This window comes from Temnothorax longispinosus, chromosome 4, assembly GCF_030848805.1.
Source record: "Temnothorax longispinosus isolate EJ_2023e chromosome 4, Tlon_JGU_v1, whole genome shotgun sequence".
NCBI classification, from domain to species: Eukaryota; Metazoa; Arthropoda; class Insecta; order Hymenoptera; family Formicidae; genus Temnothorax; species Temnothorax longispinosus.
Window position 1 is genome coordinate 1,024,212 of NC_092361.1, and position 26,635 is coordinate 1,050,846.

The following is a 26,635-nucleotide window of genomic DNA, read 5'->3' on the forward strand; positions in this document are numbered from 1 at the left end:
ATTACAACCTAAAAAATTCAAATGCTATGATTGGTTGCAATAGGCAATAGGCACAGAATTTCCAACGTGACGGAAACTCTGTGTCTATTGCCTGTGTCACTGTTTATTCTGCATTTATACATGATTTCTGATTTCTATTCCCTGTTCCTATTGCCTGTTGCCTGGCATTGTGCAAGGGGCTTTATAGTGATCATTAGCCTGGCGATTACGGCGATAATATTTATCGATACATGTAAGATAAATATTCTCGATTGTAATTGGTTGAAGATCAGTTTAATATTTATATGTATGTATATACATTTGCAGATGTAGCACGGACGCGCACCAAAATGATGTTTTATCGGCAGTGTCGGAAAATGAACGTGGCTACGTAGTACCAATTTCGAAAATGGACGTACTACTACCTAGCGGTAGTGTACCTTGATGCCAGAAATTGAAGCAGAACTGAGAACACGGAGATGTCGGAGATTATAGTGAAGCAAAGCGACAGAGAGGGAGAGAGCAGTGCGGAGAAGATGGCGGCGCTTATAAAGGCCGTGCAGGCCGGCACGAGCATGAACGGCATAACAAAACTGTTCACGAATCTGTCTTTGGCCCCGTGTGTCATCGCTCCTGCCAAACATGCGTTTCTCCGCAGGTTCGTATCTCGCATCCATCTCGAGCTGCGACACTCGTATCTTGTGTTACTTCGTCCGGTCCGGAGTGCAATTTCCCTTCTTTGTTAAGAATGTTAAAAATATTTTCGCCGTGTAATGTAATTGTCCAGTCCTCGTATGACATACGAATTATTTGCCGAACGATCCTTTATCGTTTGACACTCGAGATTTGCGGAATTGTTACCGCACACTTAGCGATAAAACGTGGCATCTTTGTTGACAGTAAATAGGATGTTGTGAGACAAGTGAAACTGGAGCACGTGTTCGGCGCCAAGAGTTGCTTTAATAATAGCGATAAGAATGAAGATTGAAGTCTCGGACGATTTTTTCATGTGTTTTCTTTTACAGCGCACCAGCTTTGCACTGCGCGTTTATACATCTTACATCGGGACGCCGTGACTTGATGGAATTCTTTGACGATCCAAAAAATTGGGGGAAGAACGAGGTGCGAGTGGGTCGGTCTTGGAAGAAGGATGAATTGAGGTTGAAGAGCAATTCCGACCTGCATAAATTATGGTGAGATTTGTTTGTCCTGAGTTGCTTGTTTATCAACTTTCTTTAGATGTCTTATGGATTAATCTCTTTAAATGTAGGTACGTGTTATTGAAGGAACGTAACATGCTTATGACCATGGAAAATGCGTGCAATAGAGCATTCGAGATCTTCCCGAATCCCGAACGTTTGGACAAAGTTCAGGACAGCATGAGTAACTTGGAGTCAGTCGTTCGCGAAAGAAACAGAGCGTATCACTTGCTCGAGACTGGAGAGACAGGAGAGCGTCCTGGAAAACCGGTCTACAATATTTTAGGTATAAAATCCGTGCAATTTATGTAATAATAGCTTGCCATATATATTTAAGAGTTAAAAAAGGAGTTTACTCCTAGAAAAAAAGTTATAATGGATGTAAAAGTAAAATAATATTGACTTTTTTTAAAACCTATTTTCAGGTTTAAGGTTTTATTACCGAATGAGGCAGCATAGCATCCCAAAGTTCGTAAACACAAAATGGCATAAGTTGCACATGTTTGGCTATGGCGGATACGCGACTCGAAAGTTTTTACGCTTGTACAGGGAGCAACTTTGGAATAAGAAACGCAGAGCAATAACGTTCGTAACAATTGTCTTTTCTATTCGCTTAACGCATATGCACGCACCGTGATATGTCTCTCAATCTATTCATTTTTGTTAAAAAAAAAATTAATTCTTTTTTTCAGACGTGACAATAATCGTGTCGCAATGTTAATGAGAAAATTCCCGAATCTGGATCTTGAAGCTGTGAAAGAACAGTTTCCGAATGTTAATGTAGAAAAGGTAAAAGAGTCTAGAAGAGCAAGAAGCCATACTGTACCTGTGTAATTCGCAATTCCTGTTAATAGGGTAGCAAATTATTGAACATCTGTTACATTTGTGAATGTAAGATATCCGATCGTTAATACAGTACATAAGTTTATATGTTTAGTATTTTTTTTTTCATCGTGTCTATTAAAATTTACACTTATTCAAATTATTTCATTAATTACCTTTGCAAAACTATATTATACTACTTACTATATAATTAGGAAAAAAAGTATCATATATTATTAAGAAGAACTTCCAAACCTCTTAAATAATGCATGAAATGTATAGATATAGAAATGAAGATATAGAATTAAAAATATGGTACAAAATAAAAATATATAAAGTAAAAGATTTTAAATATCTGCTGCTGCTGAACATATATAAATTATGAATTCGATTAGGGTGCTTTATTCTCTTTTCAAAATGTATCGTACTTCCACGTAATGTAAAAAGGTGAACAAAATAAAAATTGTTCATTCAAACAAATTTTCTTTATATACTTTTATTAATTTTCTATTTATCATAACTTGCAAGTTGTGTATGGTGATACAGAATTTTTTGTGTATGTGAAAGGTATACGGATATAATATTTAAAACATGCTGGCTCTAACTTGTAGAAAATTTAACTCCGCATACTTTTCACACAGCACTAACATATAAAACCGATTTTATCTCCGCGCGGTACTTGTTCATTTAATTTACATAAATCTCACATAGGAATCTCATGAACTTAACAACAGCTGACATTTATTACTTAACAGCATATCACAATCACGTACAGAGCTACATGAAATAATGCAGAACTTAAATATTTATTCACAAGAATATTCGGAATGCATCCATTCATGTAGCTTTGGTAACACAAAATTATAACTTAAAAAGATCATAACAAATATCTTATTCCCGTTAACGATATCGATATATGTATATGTGTTATTATTATATCACAAATAAAATTCATTTTCATGTACAGCTTTTCTTATATATCGCAGTTATATATCGCATCTTTTATATCATAATGTATAAGCATATTTAAAATAACCAATTTTCGAAGCGTAAATTATTTATAATCATTTTGGTATAATCTTTGTGTAACTTTAATTCGCTATTATTACATAAAATAACAATTATTAAAAAATGTTAATACAACGTATGACGCAACATAAGTTGATACAACCTATATTTGAGAACTAATTTAATATTGTATTATATTAAATTAAATTAATACGTAATGCATATAATACAATTATTATGCTCATATTTCACTTGTACATTTAAAAAATTGAAAGACTAAAATTTTACGACTTTAGGACATACCACAAGGTGATATGTAGAAAGTCGTGGCACTAAAAGTAAAATCGATTTATAATTTATAAATAGCAGCAGGAATGTTAAATCATATACCTAATTTAAAAAGTGATTTATAAAGTACTATTATTTTTTGTCAAAGCTGCTTTAAGTAATTCTGAATTTTATAATATTATCTCGGACGATAAATATCTACTTTAATATCAATCGTGCGTATTCAAATGCATACTGGTTCATCTCTTCAATACATGTGAATATATAGACATTCATATAGTAATCAATAATGCCTCACAGTTATCAATTATCATTATATTACACTCTGCGTCATTATAAATTAATAGTAGATTATTATGGTGGTTTACGCTACAAGAAAGATAATGCACCGTTTTGCGATTTCCCTAAATAGTTATCTATACGTTTGAGGCAACTTACATCTTATATGCAAGATAATTATCAATCTCTCATCAACACCGCAATATAACAAGATTATATTGCGCATATATTTGTATCTTGAAATTAGAAATTTATCATATTATGCCATAAATCAGCCCAGATAAGGATATCTATGATTCTACGTATAAGCCATAAAATAACATCAATTGTTCTAGTAAGATAGATACATGGCATTTAAATTTGTAACAGAAGTAAATAAGACTCATATTATGTTGTAAGCAGTTTATATCTTTGGCATACGTATATTAGTGTTCGAATTCTCAGATATCTGGATATTCGCATGCGTTGTTACGAGAGTTTTGCTTTATGTTATATTTTATGAATCTCTTTTATGGCAATATGATAAAATAATTTCTCAAATGACGGTGTATATATTGTCTACCGGTACAGTTTCCATTTATTCTAAAGCTGGTGGCAGCAAGTACCGCCAGGCGTGTTCCAAGTCCCTGCTGGCATCCGAGCAACGTCGCTGTAATTTATCCTCCGGTGGAAGTGTTGCAATAGGAAACTCACCCTGTAAAAATTGAGAGACTATGTTAGCACTTGCATATAACATTGCGCGATGCACCGCTTGCGAGATATATCCTACCAAGTTTGCGTCTGTCCACAATGTCTCCAAGACCTCTTTAAAAGCACAGAGCTCAATATAATTCGTGAAGTATATGACCCAATCGCCGCTACTTTCGTGCACCTCCCGACATGCGAATTCCTGCAGACATATCAAAAGTTTTATTGGCAAACTCCATTCAGTGAAAAGACATGGAATTAACAGTCTATGCATGTTTTACTCTTGATTAGTATATATTTACCAGTATACACCACGATTGTTGTACCAACGGCACTCTAAATGCCGCTAGATCCTTGATGGAAGCGCACGAGAGTGTTTGGCCTCTCTGCGTGCCGGGATGGACCTCTTTCATCGCCACTAAGTGTTTCGTAGTCGTGACAAGGGTGCAAGGTAATGGCTCTCTCTTTTCCGTACTATCGAATAGACCCGATGCGCTCTGAACGAAGCTCTGTAACCATTCAGAAGCAACGTATTCATCCGGGGCAGCAAATTGGTACGACTTGTTGGGCTTCAGCAGTATTTCGAAAGTGTGCGGTCGATGAGAATTGGGAATCCTTCTGCAACCTTGGCATAAGCCGCCTTTTAACGGTATAGCACGCTTGGGAAGCCGTTGATTCGAATCCGTGAACATATAAACCACTCCGCCTTTCAGAACGAAATAGCCGGCTTCCCAGGGATTCGTGGGTGCGTTCGGATGCAAGTGCTGGTAAGTATGTGGCCGGAACATGAGATCGCCCTCTTTCATTGGCCCACACGGGGTACTAGGCGGCGAAATATGTTCGTCTTCCATATAAATAAGACTGTAATGTTCTATTTTCTCATCCTATGAAAACAATAGAAAACATTAAAAGTAGATTCTATAATAATGCACAAATAACAACATATAAAACAACAATATAAAAAAAAGAATATTCTGTATTAATATTTCAAAAGTTGTGTGATGAAGAATGACTCTTCCTTAGAATTTCTTTTCTAATCTATTTTGAGAAATTTTTCAAAGAACGAAACTACGCTTTCACAATTTTTAAAAATAGATTTACGTACGGGATGCACGGCTGTATCAGTAAGAATTGAATTCCTCAGAATGTGCATATCTTCGTAATTCAGTTCTTTAACAGCAGGAAGTTTTGGTTTTGTCGGCGATCGTCTCATGGCCATCTCTAAGTGGCCGATTAATTCTGAGGTAGTTTGCGAGCTGCCAGTGGAAAATAGATATTGCATTTCGCAATCGGCGTTGGAAATTAAAATACTCTGTGCATTCGGGCCGATCTGTATATGTATGAAACAAATATATATCGATTAGCAAAGTACATGCATCAGTCAAGGGAAAAAAGTACAGTTATTTAAACATTTCTTACCATAATAACATCTAGTTCATTATAAGGAATAACGAACTGATTACTATACGAATGGTCGATTTTCGAACTAGTTAGATATAGCGTTTTGTCCGTCAATAACGCGATCATCGGCTTGCTCTCGCCATTTGTCATGTATGAACTTCGCACTTTGTATACTTTATATAGCTCCTCCGTTTTGTCACGATAGATATGTCTCTTGAAAAGTTCACGTAGCTTTAGGCTTACTTTCTCGCCGCTGAATTCCTGCTTCTCGGCAGCCACGTTCTCTTGGATCTCTTTATCGAGATTATCGTTAAAATCTTTGAAAGAATCGTAGCTCATCTTGATTCCTTTGATGTATAAAGTATTCGTCTTCGGTGATTTCTTGTTCTTCTTCACCTCGAACTTTCTCTCGGTGATCGATTTTAGAAATCTGCTCAGTAACGACGTCTTCGACGGTGCCTGACGCAAAGGCGGCGCCAAAAGCTTACTGCTACTCTCACCCGTTAGTATCGCCGTCATATTGCGTTTCTTCGACGGTGAGACCAAGTGTCGATTACTCTTGCGTTCATCCAACTCGGATGTCACGCTGTCCGCGTCCGACCAATCGTTCGAACTGGCATATTTCTTCGGATTCACCGACTGCGGCATCTCCAGCTTAGATGGTGGATCCTCGACGATGTTACCGTACGCCTTTTCGACGATGTAGGCTTCCTGGGCCTCATTCTCTCCCAATTCTATTTCCATCTTAGGCCTCAGACTCTTGCCCGGATCCTCTTGACCCTCCGGCGCTCCGCGCTCCGACAACGATAAATTGCAATTGCACCTGCAATTGCGCTGACACGGCATGTCGATACATAGTTTCGACAATTCCTTATCGGTTCCATCGCCGTCGAAGGCGCTCGACGATGACGACGAGAACGAGTAGCAGTCCGAGTGCACGTTCCTGCCGGCATTCATGTTCTTCTGCATATACGGCGAATCTCCGTGCGCGCACCAACTGTATCTGCCTTTCTGAGCGTCCCTCTTTAGAACGGAACTAGGCAGCAAGAAACTCATGGAGAAATCGGCAAAATTCTCGTCATCTTCCAGCTTCATTGTTTTCAGAATATCTTCGTGAAAACTGACTCGCTTCTTGCTTTCGCCCCGCTTCTTTTTGCGCTGCCTACGTTGTACAATGCCTTCTGAACTGGAGGAAGATAGAATGCTGGTGTCGGTCATATTGATCGTGTTCAGAATGCCATAAGACGCATCCATGTTGTCACAGTCAGAGATTGTCATGCTCAGCTCTAATAGATTCGTATCGTTATTTATTAGATAAGAATTACGAGGATCTACGTTCTTCTTAAAGCTATAAGCAGGACTGTCGCTGTAGTAGGGGCTTCTCTTACTGAAATCTTTTACGCCATTATCAATTTTGTTCGTTTTATCCAATTTTGTCTCACCCAGACTCTTGTTGTAGAATTCGTAGTCTTTAAGAGTTTCTAAACTAGAGCAATTTATTTCATTGTCATCCAGCTTTCGCGTTACATTCTGATTAACTATATCATTTTTTGTCATCATAGCAGCTTGAAATTTAGTAATCGCCGGTGATTGTGTCGGCGTTTTACCGTCCTCGCTTGAATCACTAGATCCAAAATTCTTATTGTCCTCCATGCGATTGTTGATAATCGTCTTGTACCTATTATTCCGATATTTAGGAATATCATCCATTGGATAATCCTCCTGTTGAAATTCATATATTGTAGTGTATTATTCGACGTTTATGAAGTTTTTTTTCTGCACAATTTTGACTCAATCTACATCTTACCTCTTTGTAACTGCTTCCATCAGTTTCGTTTGCAATATCCATGTCACTATCGAATGCAACGCCACTGTCGCCCGGAGAAGCTAGGCTCGATGAAACGCTAGAAGATCTTAGATGCAACGATAAGACTGTTCCAGACGGATTTACGCTCATAGGCCTCTGTGGCATGTAGTTGCAAATGTCCAGATATGTCACATCCTATACAATTTTATATGACACAGTATTAGTTTTATTACACAGTATATCATGCAGTTATCAACTTCATATTAATCTAACAACTTCAGATAATTCCGAGTAAATATCTTTTTTTTTCTAGCGGTATTATGCTGAAATTTTCCATGAATAAGCAAACTAAGCGATATGTAGTGCCGTACAAAATAAAGTGTGTACTCGCAAATAAAATGATATGATAAACTCTTGCCCTTTACAACTTTAAATACAACAATTTATCAAACTGGATATACGTGTGTGACTCTTGTTATGTGATTGATGTTATTCATTAGCGCGATAAGTGTAACCAGGGGGTGATATTAGTATCTGCACAGGGATAATGGAATAAAAATAATGCGACATGCTAAACGTTAAACAGAGAAAGAGAGAGAGAAACTTGATTCGGTTCTGCGTGAAAGTGCTAAATATTTTGTAGACTATTTATAAGTTGTTATTCATCACATCGATATAACGTACCAATTGCAATGTGAAGGACACGTTTTCCAAACCGGCAAGAAGATTAACCAATTGATTGGTCTTATCAGCATCTCTCACGAGTGCGTGTGGAAAGTACTGTTTCTTTAATGTTTTCGTGTCTCGCAGTAAACAGGCCAGATAGCTCTCAAAACTGCCTTCGCTTAGAGTGTGGTAGAGCCATGCTCGACCTGCATATAAAATTCAAGAATATTAATTAAAAAAAATTATAATGAAGTATATTTATGTTTACTTATGTTTATAATTTTAAATAATAAATTAAGCAATATAATTATATATGATATTTACTTCTATAACGTAAAAACACATGATTTAATTATAGTAAGGCATAAATCGCTTTTAATCTGTTCAATATAGCTTTATGATAAGATAAAGTCATGATTATACTTCTATTGCAGTGCATTTTAATCAAAGAGATTAAACAGCAAAAAGTGCAGACGTGAAGCCATTGTTCGATACATTGTTCCTGCGACGAGATATCAAAGCATACCTTTTCCTATAGAAGTTAATACACTCTGCAACGCGTGTATGACCACAACCGTGTCCTGATGACTAAGCTCTCTAGCTGTGCCCCAATATCCATGTCTCTCTACACGAAGTCCGTGGCGCAGCGCACGATCCAGCCAGTAAACCAGCCAGGAATCACCGTCCAGGACCACCGTACCATAGAGACTTTGGGCGTAGACCTGCTCAAGACATGTACGTGTTACTGTCATCGATACAGAAATGTATGTATAACACAAAATAAAAATATATTAAGCCGAAGCACCAAGAATATGATTGAAACATATTTAATGAATCTCGAAGCTCTTAATATTTTCAATACACATATAAAGTTTACAGAGACATATAGATTCTCTTCTCGCAAACACAAAATTCTTTGTGGTGAAAACAAAGGGTTATTGCGTATACGCGAAACATAAAATATGCTTTTACTTCATGCTTTTACTTTCAAACGAGCACACCCACTTTTAGCTACCACCATTCGCCTCACTTTTACCGACGCAACCCAGAAGTGGTCCAAAACTGTAATAGGAGTCAATTTTAGATCTGTCCTTTTTTTAGCGACACGAGGTTTTTAGCACGAAACAAGAATGAAATGAGCGCGCGATCAATAATCTCGCGGAGTGAAAAGGACACGCGACAAAAGGGAGCTCGGGTAAAAAGGACGGAGCCTTTATCAGCTGTCCCGTAACAACGCACATCCGCGCGGCTGTCAATGAGAGATGTCAGCGCGCGGCCAGTCGATTTCAGCGAAAGTGACTCACACTCCTGGACACTGGACACTCCTCGGCACACGTCGCGACCCGCGGAACCGCCTCGTCGCTACCGAGCGGAAAAGCGAAACGAACGAGGCCTCTCGCCTCTTCGCCAGGCGAAGAAATTTCGCGTTCAAAGGTACATGCGTCGGGGCGACATCGAGAGATACCGCGTTCACACGTTGCGAACGAGCGCTCGTCCGCGTTTGTGTGCGAGCGTTCGATTTGGAGCCCCGCTGCGTCGCGATTAACCCACGAGCAGGTCACAACGTCACGAATATATATATGTTATATCACCTCTGAACATGTATACTCCGATTTCTCCCTCTTCACGTGCACAACGTGCGAAGAAACGTCACTGAAACGAAATTGAAACTTCGCATCCGCTTGTTGACTCGCGCGAACTCTTCTTTTTTTAGCTCTCGACGGATTCTTTGATGGGCTCTTTTTCTCGTTCTTGTTTTTGTCGCACTTTCCAAAATGAAATAACGAAAATGTACGTGAACCGTGCGTTTCTAAAGCTAATCAAACCGGGACAGCAGGCGGATTTAACGAATCTCGAAACGTTCCGAGTTAGAGATGCTGCTAAACGTTACGGAAATTATAATAATTTTGTAGCATGCGTGCGCACTTTATTTCGGGCTGTTCGTCGCACGACCAAACGACTCGTGAGAAAGCCTGCGTAAAAACAAAAAACTTGCGACACATGCAACAAGCAGCGGCGATACGCTGCCAAAGTAGACCGCGCGAGGCTGAAACTGCAATTGTTGCTCCTATCTCGACGAAATCGAAATCTTGGCTCCTGATTCCAGATTCGGAGATTCGAAGACAAAAACCAACATGATTATATCGACAGCTCCGATCTCGAGCGTGGTAAAATAATCTCCACGTTTATCTTCCTGATAGGAAGAATTTAAGCGACTGGCAGTAGGTCATCAGGAATGACAGGCTTGCACGGACCGGTGCAAAGTCGACGAGTTCGAACTCCGGTGCCTCTCGCCGTAGTCACGCGAAAGTACTCTCTATAGCCGTTCGCACGAGACCGCGATTGACAACTGACGTAAGAGTCGTAAAAGACACACTTCTCCACGCGTCTATAAGCGTCCGAGGTCGAACTCACCGAGATTACAACCGTCCCATTCCCCACTGTTTTCTTTTCTGCATGCATAAGCGTCCAAGACGCACGACTGATCGTAACTCATATCGGTTTCTCGTGCTGCGGGAGATATACCCATGCTTTCAAGAGAAGGGAAAGGTGCGCAAGGAGCTGCCGTCAGTGCCGTCGCACAATTCGACAGTACAGAGCAACGAGCGTGTAATGCTACGCAGGAACCAGGAAGGCGGCGCGCGTCCGAGCCGGGTGCGTCCGGTCGCTCACCAGTTTGACGGCCTTCGTGAGCTCCTGCAGGATCCTGCCCTTGGAGAGGACCTTGTCGGTGCAGAGATCCATGTCCTCGCAGCCGGACGGCATCTCGCCGCCACGTGCACTTACATGACACTCCGCGCGGTGCCGATGACGTGCGAGCGGCTCGTACACGCCGCGGAGAACGGTGCCGAGGGTACGACGTAGCAAGCCGGACGGGCCGGACCAAGCGGCGGCGGCGGCGGCAGCGGCACCCACGACGCGCTCGCTGGTGTCGTCGCACGGTGGAGGAGTCGCGCTACCGTCAGCACTCGTCCCGTCACTCCCGTCAGTCCCGTCGCCGTACGCTCTCATTGATTTTACCCGGGCGCAGGTCACCCGCGATTTTCAAGCGACGACTGCGACCGACCGCGTCGACGAGACGTGGTCTTCGATGCTCTCGACGTCTTAATTTATGCCATTTATGCCGGCGTTTTTTCCTCCACTTCCTCCGCGAGTGTCCGGCCTTTATCTCGCGAGAGAGAGAGACGGTGGGAGCGGGTTTTCTCCATTCACTTCTCTGCTCTTATCTGCTGGCTGCTGGCTCTTATCGTTTTCCACTCTATTTTTCGGACGCAGCTTTTTAAAAAAGCGCCGTGCCAAGTGACATAAGTCGTGCTGAAGAAATTGATAAAAATAAAATTTAACACGGTTTATTTCTACAAGTTCTGCAATTCCTTATATGTTTTACTTATATAATGTGTTCTGTTTTACACACACGACGATTATCTTTTGAGCTCAAGGATGAACTTGAGTTCGGAGTTTATATATATGTTTAACAAATTTTGCAATATTTTTGTTAGTATTATCGAGTACTGTAATACGAATCCTGCATATGAAAGAATTTAAGTTAACAAACAGCGAGCTAATTGTGCGATATTGCTCCGCACTTTTTACTGGAGAACCGATTTCGTTAATTAATGCGATAATTAATCTGTCTCGGTCATATCGAGTGTCTGGATTTTTAATAATCATTCGTATTGTTTTTTGAACGCAGCTTTCAAAAAATCGCCTTGCCAAAGCGACATAAATCGTGTTAAAAAATCGAAAAAAAATATTAACACCGCTCTTTCTGTGCAAGATAAAAGTTATGGGGATCTGCAACTCCTCATGTTTTACTTATGCAATATTTTTTGTTTACATAGGCGATTATTTTTGGAGTTCAAAGATGCACTTGAGTCCGGAATTCATATATTTCACAAATGCAATATATTTTTGCTATTATTGTCAAATACTAATAATATAATATGAATCCTGCGTTGATTCGATTTGAGGATTAATCGCATCGTGGCGAGCCGAACACCGGCCGGCGCGGCGTAATTCACAAAAAAAGTTAACAAACAACGAGCTAAACGTGCGATATATTGCGCACTTTCTACTGGAGAACCGATTAATTAATGTGATAATTAATCTGTTTCGGTCGCATCAAGTGTCTGGATTTTTAATAATCATTATTCGTACTGTTTTTCGAACGCAGTCTTCAAAAAATAGCCATGTCAAAGCGACATAAGCCCCGTCGTGCTAGAAAATCAAGAAAAAAATTAACACGCTTTCTTTCTATATACGCAGAATGAGTTATTTGAATCTGCAATTCCTTATGTTTTACTTACACAATATTTTTTTGTTTACACAGACGATTATTTATGGAGTTTAAAGATGCATTTGAGTTCGGAATTGTGTTTAACAAATTTTGCAATATTTTTATTGACATTATATCAGTAAATCATGATTAAAATATGAAAAAAATATCAAATATTAATTATGGATCCTGCATCGATTCGATTTGAGGATTAACCGCATTATTGGCGACCAGATGATATAATAAATAAACTATCTCGTAATTTATACAAAAAATTAACAAACAACGCGTTTCTCTCTCGCGAGAGAAACAGTTTCGTTGATTAACGTGATAATTAATCCATCAACATCCGGTCACGTCAAACGACCAGATTCTTAATCTCTGGTGTTGTTTATCGGCAGCTAAGCTAACTATATAGTCATTAGGACTTATTTGCTGGCGACGCTCTCCAGACATAGAGATAAAAGATGTTCGTTTATTATTTATTCGCGTCTATGTTGCCGAGAATCTGCATATGGACAAGGTCTGCAATTTCCACAGAATTTCGATTAAATTCCACAAGTTTAATTTTGAGCGCGTCACTCCGGCTCGAATGCCAAGGCAAGTCCCTCGGTAAAACACTGTATAGAGATGCACGAAATTTTTCTATGCTAACAAAAGAAAGAAATAATCGTAAAAATACAGTAAATTTTTCTTTGAGAAAAATCGTGGGAAAAATAAAAGAAATAGAGGATGAGGAATATTTTCTTTTCATCTCACGCCCAAAACTGATGGTTATTATAAATGCCTAGGATTCCTAGGAACCGACGAACGTCAAGATTTTTAGATCTTCGTTCAGTTCTCGCGTCACAGATGACGCCACTATTCGCAATAATGACTGGAGATGAAATATTGATCGGGAAAAATTCCAAAAGAAAAGACACTTATATTTTCCCCTTTTTAACTTAACATATTCTTGTTTTCTTATATATATTTTTTGTATGTTTATTAAAAATTTATTCTCAAGGGAACGATTGTAGAAAGTGGGGGAGGACGATAGAGTAAATGTTTATTATAGGCAGTCAAAGAAAATCGATATTCGTCACAAAGTTGCTCTTGGCGATTTATCAAAATGCAGCAGATGTACAATGGATTCAAATATGTATACATACCGCATATGTTCACGATTCAAATATTTCGACTCAGCGTTGCAAAACGTCGATTTATTCACCGTGATTTATTCGCCACTATCTGGTGGCGGACACATACAGTCTAGTGTCCGTTTCTATACTAATACGGATCAACTTTGTAATCTCGGTTTAACTTACTTTTTATCTTCTTCTAATTCTTAAAACTAGAAAAGGATAAAAAGTAAGTCAACTCGAGATTAAAGTTAATCCGCATTGGTAGAAATGAACATAGCTAGATCGTTAAAGTTCTCACGAGTTTTCATTGAGTAGGTATTATTTTCAATTTTAATTTTAATTTCGACCGGCAGAAACGTCTCTCTCATCGTAAACATGGATACGTCAGAGCCCGCCTTTAGAAAATTATTTATTTAAACATTTCATGTGCATTTCAAGTTTTCGGAATATCGATAGTGTGTTTGCGAAATTTTCATGAGATGTCTCGTACATATTTTTCAACAGCCAGAGCAAATTACAAAGATCACATCTTCACGGATATCGTGTGTCATGCGTGTAAACGAAACGATTTAGCTTATTAGTACATTAATTGTTGGCGATTTATTAATGGATGTCAGCTATTCGCCGATTCAATTTTTTAGAGAAAATACAAAATTTATTGTGTGTGAGTTTCGATAAAGAATAAATATAATTAAATAGCATATTATAAAATAACATGTTGATATAAAAATAGCGTCGTGGACAAAGTTGTCTAATTATACAATGGCAAAAATCGAGATCGTTTGTGTCGCTTTTATGAAAAAGATTGGAAAAGATTCGTGATACTGATATTTAAAGAACTCACAATCAAACGAATATATTAATTAGTCTTGAAGCCTGCAGTAAGTCTATATTATGAAAACAAACAACGATCCAACTAATTTACGAAATTGCAATTACAAATTTAATTTGCGACGATCCTCCGAGGAACCTGCCTGATCCTGCCCATTTTTGTTCTCGCGAGGACTGCTCGAATTCGAACGCGGGTATTTATCTAAATTGCACTTGGGCTTCGCCTTCGATTTGTTCTTGGAATTTCGCACGCGCTGCGCAATCTCTTCGATGCATCTTTGATCCCTCTCGCTAATGCTGAAACTTACACCGCCGCTCGCGTATTCTTCGAGCTCCCTGAAATAATAACGAGCTCCTTGAAAACCGAGCAACGCATTGTTATGCGAGACGTACATTGTTAGAGTCAGCAAAAAGACTGACACTCCATAAATCGTAAAAAGAATTTAATTTTAATTAATCCTTAAATTGAAATATTATAGATTCTCAGATCGAAATAGGGTATAAAACAATCTTCGATCGTTCGACGATTACATTGCATATTCATCGTTTCTTTACCTTCGTATATGATCGCTACAAATGACCTAAAAATTTATCTCGATAAATAGGCACGAAGGCTGCAAGATTTATCAATATGCCTTCTCGCTTCTCGGTCGAAATATCGTCTCAAAAATAAACATTTATCACGTCGTTATTTTCTAATCTTCTCGCGGTTTTTAAGGCCGGTTCTACAATCAGTCGTAATGCCCGTATCACACTAGCGATTGGCGATTGCGTCTACGTTTGCGTTTACGTCTCTGGACCAATCAAAAAGTAGCTGCTGGCGATTCGCGATTTCCGTTCTGATTGGTCAAAAGACGTAGACGCAAACGTAAACGCAATCGTCAATCGCTAGTGTGATACGGGCATAAGTCGGAGTCGAATGTCGGAACGCAGCCGATGATTCAATGAGGAAAATTCGTTTTCAAAAAAGAAATTATACCGACCTCGACATACGACTGATTGTAGAACCGGCTTAAAGGGCGCGAAAGCCGTGCGGTCACATAACCACCGCATTCGACGTTACACCGCGGCAAATTTTTTTTATCTTTATAGACTATAAACGGCATAAAAAGTTACCTCGTAAAGTGAACATAAAAGATGCGAGATTCACTGACACCCGCGATCAAAATATTACCTGAGAGATATAAACGTTTATGGCGCTAGAAATTCGTTTATTCATCTCTCGACGACTTTTTAAAGCGCGCGAAGGCGCGCGCGGTCACGCGACCGCCGCGACGCGACGACACCGCGACCGCGGCAACTTCATGACGGTCCCCTGCGGCGAATCGAAGTGGAATCACCGATCGTTCGGCGAGATCGAACAAACGATCTACCGAGTATTCCGCGTTATTGGCGTCGTCCGACGAGCATCGCGAGACGCCCCCGGACGCCGAGGACGCGAGGAGCTTGGAGTACGCGACCGACGGGCCGTCGCAACGAATTAATCGAGGCAAGTGATCCCCGCTCATTCCCGGAGCGCCGCACCGCGACGCGTCCGCCATGTTCGCGATGAATTTACGAGTGCGTTTCGCTATATCGCTCGCGCTTTTTATTCATCGCGATATCGACCGTGTATAAGATATTTTACAGTTTTTACCGAGCAAATGTAGCTCGCTGCGGGCATAATGAGTGCATATAATGAGCGCATAATGAGCGCCAGCATTACGTACATCTGGGCAACAAATAACTTGTACAACAAAAAATGGAGAAAAATAGAGATGTAGACGGGTTTATTATGAATAAAATACCTAACTGTAATTGAGTAGAAGCTCACCTCTGACGTCGGTGTAGCTTCGCAATTAATTTGTTTAGGTACTGCGTTTCTTTTTGCATCATTTTCAGCTCCGACTCTTTTTCCTGGAAATGAAAGGTCTGTGATGCGAAACAAATCCGCTTGTTTTTGCATTAATTAAAATTCTCTTGAACATGAAATTATTTACATGTGAGCTTTATTATATCACGATGCGATGTGTATTACGATAAAAAATATATAATTTTCAAGTATCGCGTATTAAGTGCGATCGCCAATCCCGTATAGCGAGGCACAATAATAATAAAAAAAATGATGTTGTTTTTACAGCGCTAGCTAACAGCAATCTAATTGAAAATAATTTTGTTAATTTACTAACAATATATTAATGAAACAAGTAACATTTTATTAGAATAAGAGCACGACGTATTTATTTTATTAGTACTGTTTTTAAATTGGCAAAATTACTTTTAATTGGACTAATAATGTTAATACATTATTTTTTTTCCGTCTATAAAAATGCACAAAAGCATTTTAACACGTTGATCGACTATTACTGTACGAAGAGATAAATAACTTTGTCCATTTTTCAGCATTATGTATTAATATTCTGCTTTATTATATTTATTTATTCTTTAAATTAAAACAGTAAAGTTTTTACTTTTGCCTTCAAGAAATCGAATCGGCAAACTAACTGGCATCTATCTGTAGATCGCTGTGAGTTAACTCGTATTCGGCAATCAACGTGTTAACCAAAGCAAATAGATATTATAAACAATTAATTAAGTTCTATAAATATTGCATGCGTAAATTAAATATTTCCTAGTAGCACAACTTTATTACAGCAATATTGGCAACAATATCCAATTTTTATGTTGAGTATAGACTAATTTCTCATACTGGTACTACAATGTAAATATAAAGTATAGGCGCTCTTTCTTTTTTAGCAATAAATATTGGCAGTGCACTTGCATTTTACTAATAACAAACATTAGCTTTGCATTGGGAAATATTGGCCAAGACATTCCCAATACGATCAACATTCAGCCAACATGTTGCCAATGTATTGTGCTCTTAGGGATATTAAGACCGAGAGTTACAGATATCCGAGATATTTAATTCAATCTTTCTCGATATAATGGTTCACACGTCATCAACGCGACACGCTGCACGTCAATTTAGCGCGCTAAAAGTTTTTCAATATGCTATCGAGCTGTCGGTTAAGGGCATTACCGTCAAAGTATCCATAACCGCGCGAAGTTCGTCCTGGCGAGTTTCGCAAAGGTGACGCGCGGTGATCGCCTCCGCGGTGAGCCGTGCTAATTGCTGCTGGCAATTCCGCTCGCGCTCCACCGCTTTATCCCAGGCTTCTTTCCGGGCTATCACGGCGTCCCTCAAAGTCCGCATGTCCTTCTCCAGTAACTCAAACTCGGATCTAATCGTGATAAGAGTTGCGAGTTATGAACAAAATCGAAGGCGGAGTCGCGGAAGGTCGAGAGTACAGCAGTAAAATTAAGATAATAAAAATAATTTATTCAAAATTTATTCAAGCATCAAAACATTTTAATCAGCTTACTGATTGCCCTCCATAAGAGAAGAAGAGATCAAAAGAGATTACGCTTTTTATCTTCATTATTATTTATTTAGTAAGCTTCTTAGTCGACGGAAATTGAAGTAAATTTGCTTGGAGCAAATTGTATGAAAATGCAAAATATTACAAAAGTGGTTTAAGTTTCATGAATTTTATATTTAAAAAATGTATTAAATGAGATACTCAGAATAAAGTTTCATCTTAAGATACAGATAGTTTGACAGTTTTGCATTTCAATTAAAGTTAATTAATATCAGTAATACTAATATATTCCTGATTAAGTAATATTAGTATATTCAGTTGATTGTGTAAAAAAAACCAGCAACGAAAAAGTACAATTACTTCTGCAAATTATCTGACACTACTAAGATATTATATAATTAATATGGAGCGTTTCACACAAAATTAATTATTACGATATGTGATGAGACAATTATTAGATCCCATGTTGTTGAACGTAATCACGTTTGATTTTTTTTATAGACCATTTATTCTTGTTTATTAATAACTTTATTTCATATTGCTTGACGCAAAGACATTCAATAACATGAGACATGAAATAGATTCACCCAAATTCAATCTCGCTGGAGAACTTACTTCGTGATAGTGATCCGCGTAAGTGATTCTCTTTGGCATCCCTCCAATTCTCCATGGCAATCTTTGCAGGCTTCCCAAACTTGTAATCCGAGATCAGTCTTAGAAACTATATTCGTCGAGGAAGTACATTTATTTTCTAGACACTTTTCGTCGCGTTTCTGAAATTTATATGAAAGGACAGGCTAAATTTACATTTAAAAATGTGCAAAACTTTCTTATATTTTATGTATGATGTCCGCGTAAAACTGAAGCGATAACAAAGTTTTGAATTAAAGTTTTGGATTCCTGAAATTGTGTTGGATAGTTGGATAGTGATTATCATCTTTTTTCTATAACTTCATTAATTTTAAATTTAAATACTAGTTAAAAAACTTTTTTTATATGAAAAAAATTGATTATAAATCTTCAGACGTGTTGCATCTTTTAATTAAAAAAAGAGAAAATTTATAGCAATAAATAATAATATAATAATGTAATAAAATATTATTATATCTAGAAAGAATAAATATTAAAAAAATTTAGGAAATTAATTAAACACTTTATTAGTTAAAAATTCTTAATTATTATATAATAATGTAATTATTTTATTCTTACGTCAATTATTATTTATTATCTATACACAAAACATTGAAGGTTTAGAACAGTATCTCTGTAAAATATTTAATTATATTTTATAATTATTTTTTCTTATATTTAATAAATATTGTTTTTACTGTTTGTTTCATTAATACCTCGGTCAGCTTGACTTTCTCTTCATCAAGTTCGTTTTGCAATAATGACACGTTCTCTTGCAGTTTCTCCATTTTAGTCGCGTCCTCTTCCAGCCTGCAGATCGTTTATCTTCAGAGGATTTGTTTAAAATTTGATATTTATTGAAATGCGAATAAGCTCGCTAGTATATGTGATATTATTACATCGGTTTTTATCTAGCAAACACATAATTTAATAAATTAATTAATCGCGGTGATAATCTCACCGCTTCGTCAGGCTCTTATTTTCCGCGATGAGATCACGATTTCTGAGAGTCAACGTTGCGTTACTGTCTTCCAAGAGCTTCAGACGAATTTGCATTCTCTCGATCGAAACCACCGGCGCCGATTCACGATGCCTCGTCGCTTCGTACGTGTGTGCACTCGCAATTCTCCCCATTTGTACGCTCGAGTCTGGAAACGGCGGATCGCCCCTGCCTACGACGCGGGGGATTCCGAGCTAAATTAATATTCGTACGTTTCTGCGACTGACACGCTTCGGGTTGCATTGTTCAAAACGTACGACTAAAGCAAGACCGAGAAATGGCAGTTTCATTGCAGGAATTGATAAGTTAAGAAAGGAGTCAGTCAATTCTGCGATATTCATCAAATCTTGTTTTTCTGCCAATTTTATAAATTTTGATTAATGAAAAATATATATTCAACATTCTGTAGATAATTTTTAATAGAATCTTGACAATGCAATTAAATAAAATCAAAAATATAACTTAAAATTCGTCCCGCTTCTTCAAAAGAGTAAATACAACCTAATCGTTTTTTAATTTTATCAAATTGTCAGAAATATGTTTGTGCGTGTTTAGAATTTATACATTTCTGTAATAATTTATTCAACATTTTTTACCTTGCCTAAATGTCTCATTATTTCTGCTTAAATTGGACGATTTCCAATTTGAATGATTTCCAGAATATCTTCCTAAAAGATGAATAAATTTATTTGACTATCTGATTGGATATAAAATAAACTACCAATCCAAACCAAGAAATATTACGTATTAAATTACATATCCAACATATTGATCAGAATATTACATCTTTTATATGAGAAGAGAAGTACATATAACAAAATTTAACTTCTTATTTCTTTTCACATTAAATCAGAAATGTAATCTTATTTTGTTTCTATGTTCTGCATGTGTATCTGAATAAAATCTTTATATTCTAGAAATATATAATAAAATTAACATTTAGCGATTTTAATTCAATTTGGAAATGAAAAAGTCTAAGCAATTTTAACCAAATTTTATCATAAAAAATTCTAATTGTAGCATATAAATTCTGGACAGAACGTAAATTTTGCTTCTATATATTTATCACTTCTCCATGTAATTAGGTATTTCTTGAAATGTAAGAAATTACGCACTATTGCTGCAGACTTCAGAACAGGGATTTTTCACGGCAGATGTATGGCAGGTTGTCGTATAACAGCTGTGAGGATACTTGAAATCCAAGTGCAATCGATCTCGTCGTGGTGGGTCCATTATTCGATAACGAGTGCAGGACATCACGTTCTCGCGTTCTCGTCAATTATATTGGCAAATATGATTCCCTTTCAAGGGTGATTTTCCCACACCGGTTTTTCGAGTTTTTTTTGCTTACTATTCTAGAAAAAAAATTCTTTTGTTTGTTTTTTTGTATTTTTACTAATGCATTATTATTTCTTTTGCGATGACATATTTTAACAGTTATTTTAAAAAATGGCAAAAACCTAAAACACACAAAAATCACGTCGCAATGATTCGGATTAACGATTTTCTTGGAGTTCAGCCGTTTCCAATTTATTCTGTCCGGCCGAGAATAAAGTAACTTTCGCACTTTCGTCCCTGACGTTGACTAGAATGCTGACACCTCTTCTCGTCTCTCTTTTCTTCACGAGCAGTAAATAATGATTACTGCGAATGGCTGGTCATGGAATCGGCAGGTCCCCCCACAGACCTAAACGTCCGAAAACCCTTTCTCTCGCGTCTTCACATATTCCCGCTAAAGGGGATGGGAATAAAAGGAATACGTTACGTAAGCCGTATTCGCCGCATGCTCCACCGTGAAATTTCGCTGAATCTCTTGCGTGGCCATTGGTTACTTGATTTTCTTTGTTTCCTCTGTTTTTTTAATACTTTTCGCGGCAGAGTTCGTGAGTATTGATATTAGGCAAACTTGGCATAAAAGCCCCTGCTAATATTTTGCCACTATTATTTCGAGAGAAATGATATTTTTCGTATGCAAATATTCCGTAGACATCTCCTCTTGTACAAACAGATCGCATGTTATTCGTGCTCGTAAATAATCCAGAATTACTAAAGTTTGGCTAAGAATTATATACCGAATGAAGCAAAATGGAAAAGTTAAGTTTCAATGTTTCTCCGAAACATAAAGAGCACGTAGATAATATCACCAAAATGAAGCGGGGCAAATATTTCTCTGCAGAGTGAGGAGCGTGAAACGATTATTCCGACCGCGTTTGACTTACGGCGCCGTTGGTCTTTACAGCTACGATTATGTGAGCCGTAAAAGGAGAGGAAAGCAACGGGAGAAATTTTATTTTGGCCGAGCAATACACGCAGCATTTATCCGTGCTTACGCCATCACGTAATACGTATTAAAGACGCTTAAGACATTTGTGCAAAATGCATATTATACAATATTACGAAAATTTAAACAAATAATTAAGAAATATATTTAAAAACTTTAAAACATTTGTTTTTATTTTTTTTGTTTGCGTTTATAGTAGGTATACATGTGATACGTAACGAGTAACAATAAAGGATGTGAAATGCTTTATCTAACATATAATTTTGAGAACAATGAGAAACCTGTTTAATTTAATTTAATTAAATTTCTATAAGGTACCGAATTCAATTAGCTGTGCGTTCTTCGTTCTTCTGCATCACATATCATTTATATTGTCATTATGATAAAAAGACATATTAAATTATTCGTTGACGAATGCTCCATCAGAATATTTTTATAATTAAGAGTGGAAAGAAATGATGCATTTAGAAGAGTACAATTTATAAATCATACATCAAAATTAAAGATTGCATTAAATAATTTATAGCTTTATTCACTTTTATCTACAAACAGTACCCATTATCGATGTGTATACGAACAATGTCACATCGCGCAATAATATATATCATAATAATTTATGTGTTCCTCTTTTACACGATGTGATTAATTATAGTAGAATTACAAGTATATACCAGTCTACACATTTACGCGTTCAAAAGATACATTACATATACATCGTTGTACTCATTGTACGTACAATTCGCGCATTGGCATGAAAATCTTAGTTCTGCGATACGACTAACAGTCAAGGTTTAGCAAAGAGTTTCTGTAATTAGCAATAAATAAGATTGGCAAATTAAATTTGCACGCAAATAGATCAGACGGAACATGTGTTATCGCACATAAAAAGTTTTGCATTTACATCAAATTATTGACGAACTAATAAGAAGACATAAGGAATTCTTACAAAAATCAGTCTTAGCAAAGGATAAAGTAATACATTTTTTGTCTCTCATATTATAAAATCTAAGTTTATTAGACAAGTATTAAAAGATCAGGTGTAAACGTACGTCGCGTACTTACTCAGGCACTGCAAATAAAGTGTAATAATTATTCAGTCCCTCTAATCTAATTGGAAATAGTCACATAACAGGATATTCATGTAATTTCTCTCATTCTTTTATATCTTAGTTTCGGACAGATTTGATTGAAAATTCACCTTATATGAGAGAATAGTAAGACACACTGACGATCGAACAGTTATAATTATACTCGTACACATGCGATCATCTATAATAGCGGAAACGTAACTTCGTAGGAAAAAACGTTATGCTCCGGTAACCAGGATTCATGTATAATCTTACATATAAGCATTTTTCTCTATTTTATCATAATACATATTTCACTTATCCCACCATTTTCTGCCGTACAAATCTGGTCAATTTACCGGAAAAGTGCGTCGTGGACCACCGCGTAAATCATAACGCGGAGAGATCATGCGGAGAATCACGTTCTGACGTTTTAAACGGTCATGGCGCTCTCGCGAGAAGAATATATTACACGTTAATATATTACACGCCATTATGCATGTATTACATTACGGAGATATACTATATATATATACACGCGATAGTTTCGTTCAGCTTGTTGCATTATACACGTAGATGCGTATATACACGTATACTTTGAGCGTATTATTTTCCACATAGGCTGTTCGATGGCTAGTTAGATACCTTCTACCCTGGTTCCTTAAAAACATGAAGAATATTTATTTATTTCTTTAGGAATATATAAAAAAATGTGTAAAAAATATATTACTATTAAAATACACGCGCGATGTGTAACGCGTATACCGTAGAGAATTGCTTAAGAGTTTGAATATATTTCTTTTATAAAGCATGTCTCTATTCATACATGCAGGATATCCCAGAATCCACTGTCTTGATTTTAATAACAGATTCAAGCGATCTTAAAATACACGAGAAAGGATACTTATCACATACTTCCAGTATAAGCAAATGAAATATATCAAAAATTACAGACGAGGATAAAAGGTATCTTTGACAATCGATCGAGCCCGAAAAATAAATCTATCTAATTTAATTAATAAATCGCACAAGTAACGGGAAATATATACATTATTATCGCATTTCAAGTATTCTTCTTAATACTGATATCAATGATTATGACACTATTGACGCGCATACACAGTCATTTTAGACTACTACTATCTCATGACTATTTTTTACTTACGCAGTTTCCTAAGTCTAATTTCTGTGAAAAGAAAAATAGAAGAGGATAGTTGAAGATAATGACGACCTATTGTAACATTCTTTTATATCGTTGTACCTAGTCAAGAAAATAAGCTCTGAGTTACAGTTAGATCCAGGCTCCGGTACTACGATTATCGCAACAATGCAATACATTCTATGTTACGGTAAAAAAATAGTTTAAAATAAATAATTCGTGTATTCTTGAGATAAGAACTATTTCATTAAACATCAGAGTTGTATGCTATTTTACATATAAGTTTTAATTTGATCTATTATTTATTTTCATTTATTTAATTTGTCTTGGTAATGCGCGGAATTACGTGATTTTGGTCTTTCTCTTGAAACTTGCTTTTTCTGCTGAAAAAAAGGCGCTTATATTTATACATCTCTCCACACACATATACATACATACTCACAATACAGGTTTACGCATATCTGGTGATTGGAAAAAAAATAGAATAGACGAATAGTATACTGGCGTTTTTTACAAACGTTTTAGAATATTAAATCAGTTCGAATTAGCTTAAACGAAATAGCTTAAACTGCTTTCTCGTAGTGCTTAATACATATAGGTACATATAAAATTGTATTATTTACGACATTTTCGAATAAGGGAAAAGTAGTTTTAATTTTCAAGTAACTTTTAAGCTCGGAAAATATATGCGTTATGTTATTGCACAATGACGAAATCGCGATAGTGAATAGAATATATAATTTGCGTTGCGCGCTTTGTGAATTAATCTATATATTAAGAAAAAAGACCTAGCTTTATCAGTCCTTTCTTATTGGACGGTGTGAGGAAGTTATAGGAAATTCGTCGCAGATAAATATTATGAAAAAGTAGTTGCTAGCTTTTGTTGCTTCATTTGCTTTTATATAATTTTTAATCGTTACAAGATTGAACCTCTTTCTCTCTTTTCTCTCTTTATCTCTCTCATTCTCTCTCTACTTACTACGTAATGTCCAATAACTCTATATACAAGGTATTTCAGAACAATATCTTTTCTTTAAACTATGGTTAATTTGTAATTCGTATAAAGTTTATTTTTCGTTAAAAGAAATTTTATTAAAATAAATCTGAAAATTTTTAACTTTGCCTTAAAATTTAAATTTCTTTTATACTACTTGAAAACTTCTTGAAATTTAGAACTTTTTATAATGTCAAATATTAGAAATATTTACATGACTGCTTTCTATGAATTAAAATTATTTATTGATGCAACATGTAACATCTATTTAAATATAGAGTACATTAATAAGACTTTGTTACTTATTTATAACTTTTAAACTTAATTTATAAGGAATTGTACATTTTTAACCATTTATAATTTTGAAAGTAATAATAACTTGATTACGAATGTATGCGAGAGCGTTCTTTAAATTTAATTTCTATTTATAACTTTCGATAATAACAATAGTTCTGAGATACCCGTATACATGTTCAGATATACGTATATATTTTCTAAAAATTAAAATTACAGACATTGAGTTTGATGGATACAGACATTTGCTGTTTTAATTTTATTTCATCTTCAATTAGGTAGTTAAATATTATCACTGACAGCTTCTAAATTAATTGGAGGGATTTTTGTGAAATAATTATATGTTTTGAATCTTTTCATTTTCGTTAATAAAGGAAATAAAATGATCATGTTATGTAAAACTTCGCAGTATGAGATCATGAGATTTATAATCAATATTCACGTATAGAAATATAAAGTTATTGTATATGCAATTATTGAGTTAAAAAGTTACGTCAACTCAAGACTATCATTTAATCTTATTTCTAAATTAAAATAGTCGTTGCCAAGTTACGTTGTCATTTAATAGTCACGCATTATTAGAAGTACATAGATTTCTACAATCCTTGAAAATCGGTCTTTGCGAAAAAGATGTGCATAAAGCGATACGTTAAAGCATATATCACAAAAGTAGAAACTTCTCAATGTGCAATGATAAGAAAGCTCTTACAATCGCTTGTTATTCTATTTTTTTTACAAAAATTATTATATAAGAAAAATTAGGTTTGGATATATTCATTATATATTTTCAAATAAAGCTTTCCGGAAAATAAACTTTCTGAATTATTAAAGAAAGTGACTTGTGTTTTCTCTGTAATAATCGATTTAATCGCTAGCAAAAGCAAATTATCTACCAAGTCCGCTCCGAATACCGATCTAGAATATCAATTTGCAAATAAATCAATGCGATCGTTTTTTTATTCGAAAATCACGATCTTTAAACTAAAGAGACCATGACGCGTTTTCGCGACGTAGAGTGCAACATAGTAAAATGTCCGCTTCTGCGGGAGGAATTGGCCGTCAAAGATGTTGTCACGGTCGTCCTCGTGCTGCTATTCGTCGCCCCGGTACCGAAGCAGTGATGCGAATTCGTCGGGCACCATCCCGAAATCCAGGAGATTGCCTGCATGTTCCTACCGAGCAACAATTGCTGTTTAACGGAGAAATTCCGCGGCGAAAAGTTGCTGGGGAAACGTCGCCATCTCCGCGGATGTCGCTTTGAATGTGTGAAACTTAAGGCGTTACGCGAGAGAAAATCTATAAATTCTACAACTATATTCTGATCGATTTTATAAAACAGAATTATATTGTTAAGATTTTAATATTACTTATAATATTAGTACATATCTTAAGAATTTACGTCTCACATCTAAATAAGAAAAGCACTATTAAAGTTTTAAACAAATTCGGAGAGCGAGGATTAATATATTATACTACACGTA

At 36.4% G+C, this 26,635-nt stretch overlaps 4 protein-coding genes across 9 annotated transcripts in view; 1 reads left to right on the top strand and 3 right to left on the bottom strand.

The window, feature by feature from the left end:
• Nucleotides 1–419: 419 nt before the first annotated feature.
• On the top strand, nt 420–2,106 carry Mrpl47 (mitochondrial ribosomal protein L47). Its single transcript, XM_071775089.1, has 5 exons — nt 420–637; nt 1,005–1,172; nt 1,250–1,464; nt 1,604–1,763; nt 1,871–2,106. Exons 1-5 carry the CDS (start codon nt 459–461, stop codon nt 2,010–2,012), a joined length of 864 nt encoding a protein of 287 aa, XP_071631190.1. The 5' UTR covers nt 420–458; the 3' UTR covers nt 2,013–2,106.
• A 374-nt stretch (nt 2,107–2,480) lies between these two features.
• Prd1 (pruning defect 1) lies at nt 2,481–11,222 on the bottom strand. Of its 3 annotated transcripts, none has more exons than XM_071775086.1 (9): nt 10,810–11,222; nt 8,663–8,858; nt 8,155–8,342; nt 7,471–7,665; nt 5,682–7,385; nt 5,368–5,592; nt 4,565–5,146; nt 4,345–4,464; nt 2,481–4,269 (listed from the first exon to the last, which is right to left on the bottom strand). In XM_071775086.1, the coding sequence occupies exons 1-9, from the start codon at nt 11,146–11,148 to the stop codon at nt 4,153–4,155; spliced, it is 3,666 nt and encodes a 1,221-aa protein (XP_071631187.1). In that variant the 5' UTR covers nt 11,149–11,222; the 3' UTR covers nt 2,481–4,152. The 3 variants fall into 3 exon arrangements, with proteins under 3 accessions (XP_071631187.1, XP_071631189.1, XP_071631188.1); XM_071775088.1 differs by lacking the exon at nt 10,810–11,222 and adding an exon at nt 9,729–9,954; XM_071775087.1 differs by lacking the exon at nt 10,810–11,222 and adding an exon at nt 9,441–9,719.
• Nucleotides 11,223–14,317: 3,095 nt separating this feature from the next.
• On the bottom strand, nt 14,318–19,493 carry LOC139811445 (uncharacterized). Its single transcript, XM_071775730.1, has 6 exons — nt 19,321–19,493; nt 19,076–19,169; nt 18,345–18,502; nt 17,390–17,591; nt 16,181–16,263; nt 14,318–14,805 (listed from the first exon to the last, which is right to left on the bottom strand). Exons 1-6 carry the CDS (start codon nt 19,491–19,493, stop codon nt 14,472–14,474), a joined length of 1,044 nt encoding a protein of 347 aa, XP_071631831.1. The 3' UTR covers nt 14,318–14,471.
• Nucleotides 19,494–22,139: 2,646 nt separating this feature from the next.
• Nucleotides 22,140–26,635, bottom strand: part of Ccap-r (Crustacean cardioactive peptide receptor) — a 71,389-nt gene continuing 66,893 nt past the window's right edge. For 3 of the 4 annotated variants that reach the window (XM_071775763.1, XM_071775764.1, XM_071775765.1), the window contains exon 8: nt 22,140–26,326. In XM_071775763.1, the coding sequence (XP_071631864.1) occupies nt 26,131–26,326 (196 nt within the window). In that variant the 3' untranslated portion in view covers nt 22,140–26,130. The remainder of the gene's footprint in view (nt 26,327–26,635) is intronic. The other variant, XM_071775766.1, reaches the window with a different exon arrangement.

Excerpts from the sequence above, each read along its gene's own strand:
- Mrpl47 (XM_071775089.1), top strand. The coding sequence starts at position 459 with ATGTCGGAGATTATAGTGAAGCAAAGCGACAGAGAGGGAGAGAGCAGT. Across the intron at positions 638-1,004 it reads AAACATGCGTTTCTCCGCAG|CGCACCAGCTTTGCACTGCG; the intron begins GTTCGTATCTCG and ends TTTCTTTTACAG. Across the intron at positions 1,173-1,249 it reads TCCGACCTGCATAAATTATG|GTACGTGTTATTGAAGGAAC; the intron begins GTGAGATTTGTT and ends CTTTAAATGTAG.
- Prd1 (XM_071775086.1), bottom strand. The coding sequence starts at position 11,148 with ATGAGAGCGTACGGCGACGGGACTGACGGGAGTGACGGGACGAGTGCT. Across the intron at positions 5,593-5,681 it reads ATGAACTAGATGTTATTATG|ATCGGCCCGAATGCACAGAG; the intron begins GTAAGAAATGTT and ends ATACATATACAG. Across the intron at positions 4,465-4,564 it reads AACAATCGTGGTGTATACTG|GAATTCGCATGTCGGGAGGT; the intron begins GTAAATATATAC and ends ATATGTCTGCAG.
- LOC139811445 (XM_071775730.1), bottom strand. The coding sequence starts at position 19,493 with ATGGGGAGAATTGCGAGTGCACACACGTACGAAGCGACGAGGCATCGT. Across the intron at positions 18,503-19,075 it reads AGAAAGTCAAGCTGACCGAG|AAACGCGACGAAAAGTGTCT; the intron begins GTATTAATGAAA and ends TATAAATTTCAG. Across the intron at positions 14,806-16,180 it reads AAGCTACACCGACGTCAGAG|TTTTACGATTTATGGAGTGT; the intron begins GTGAGCTTCTAC and ends AAATTAAATTCT.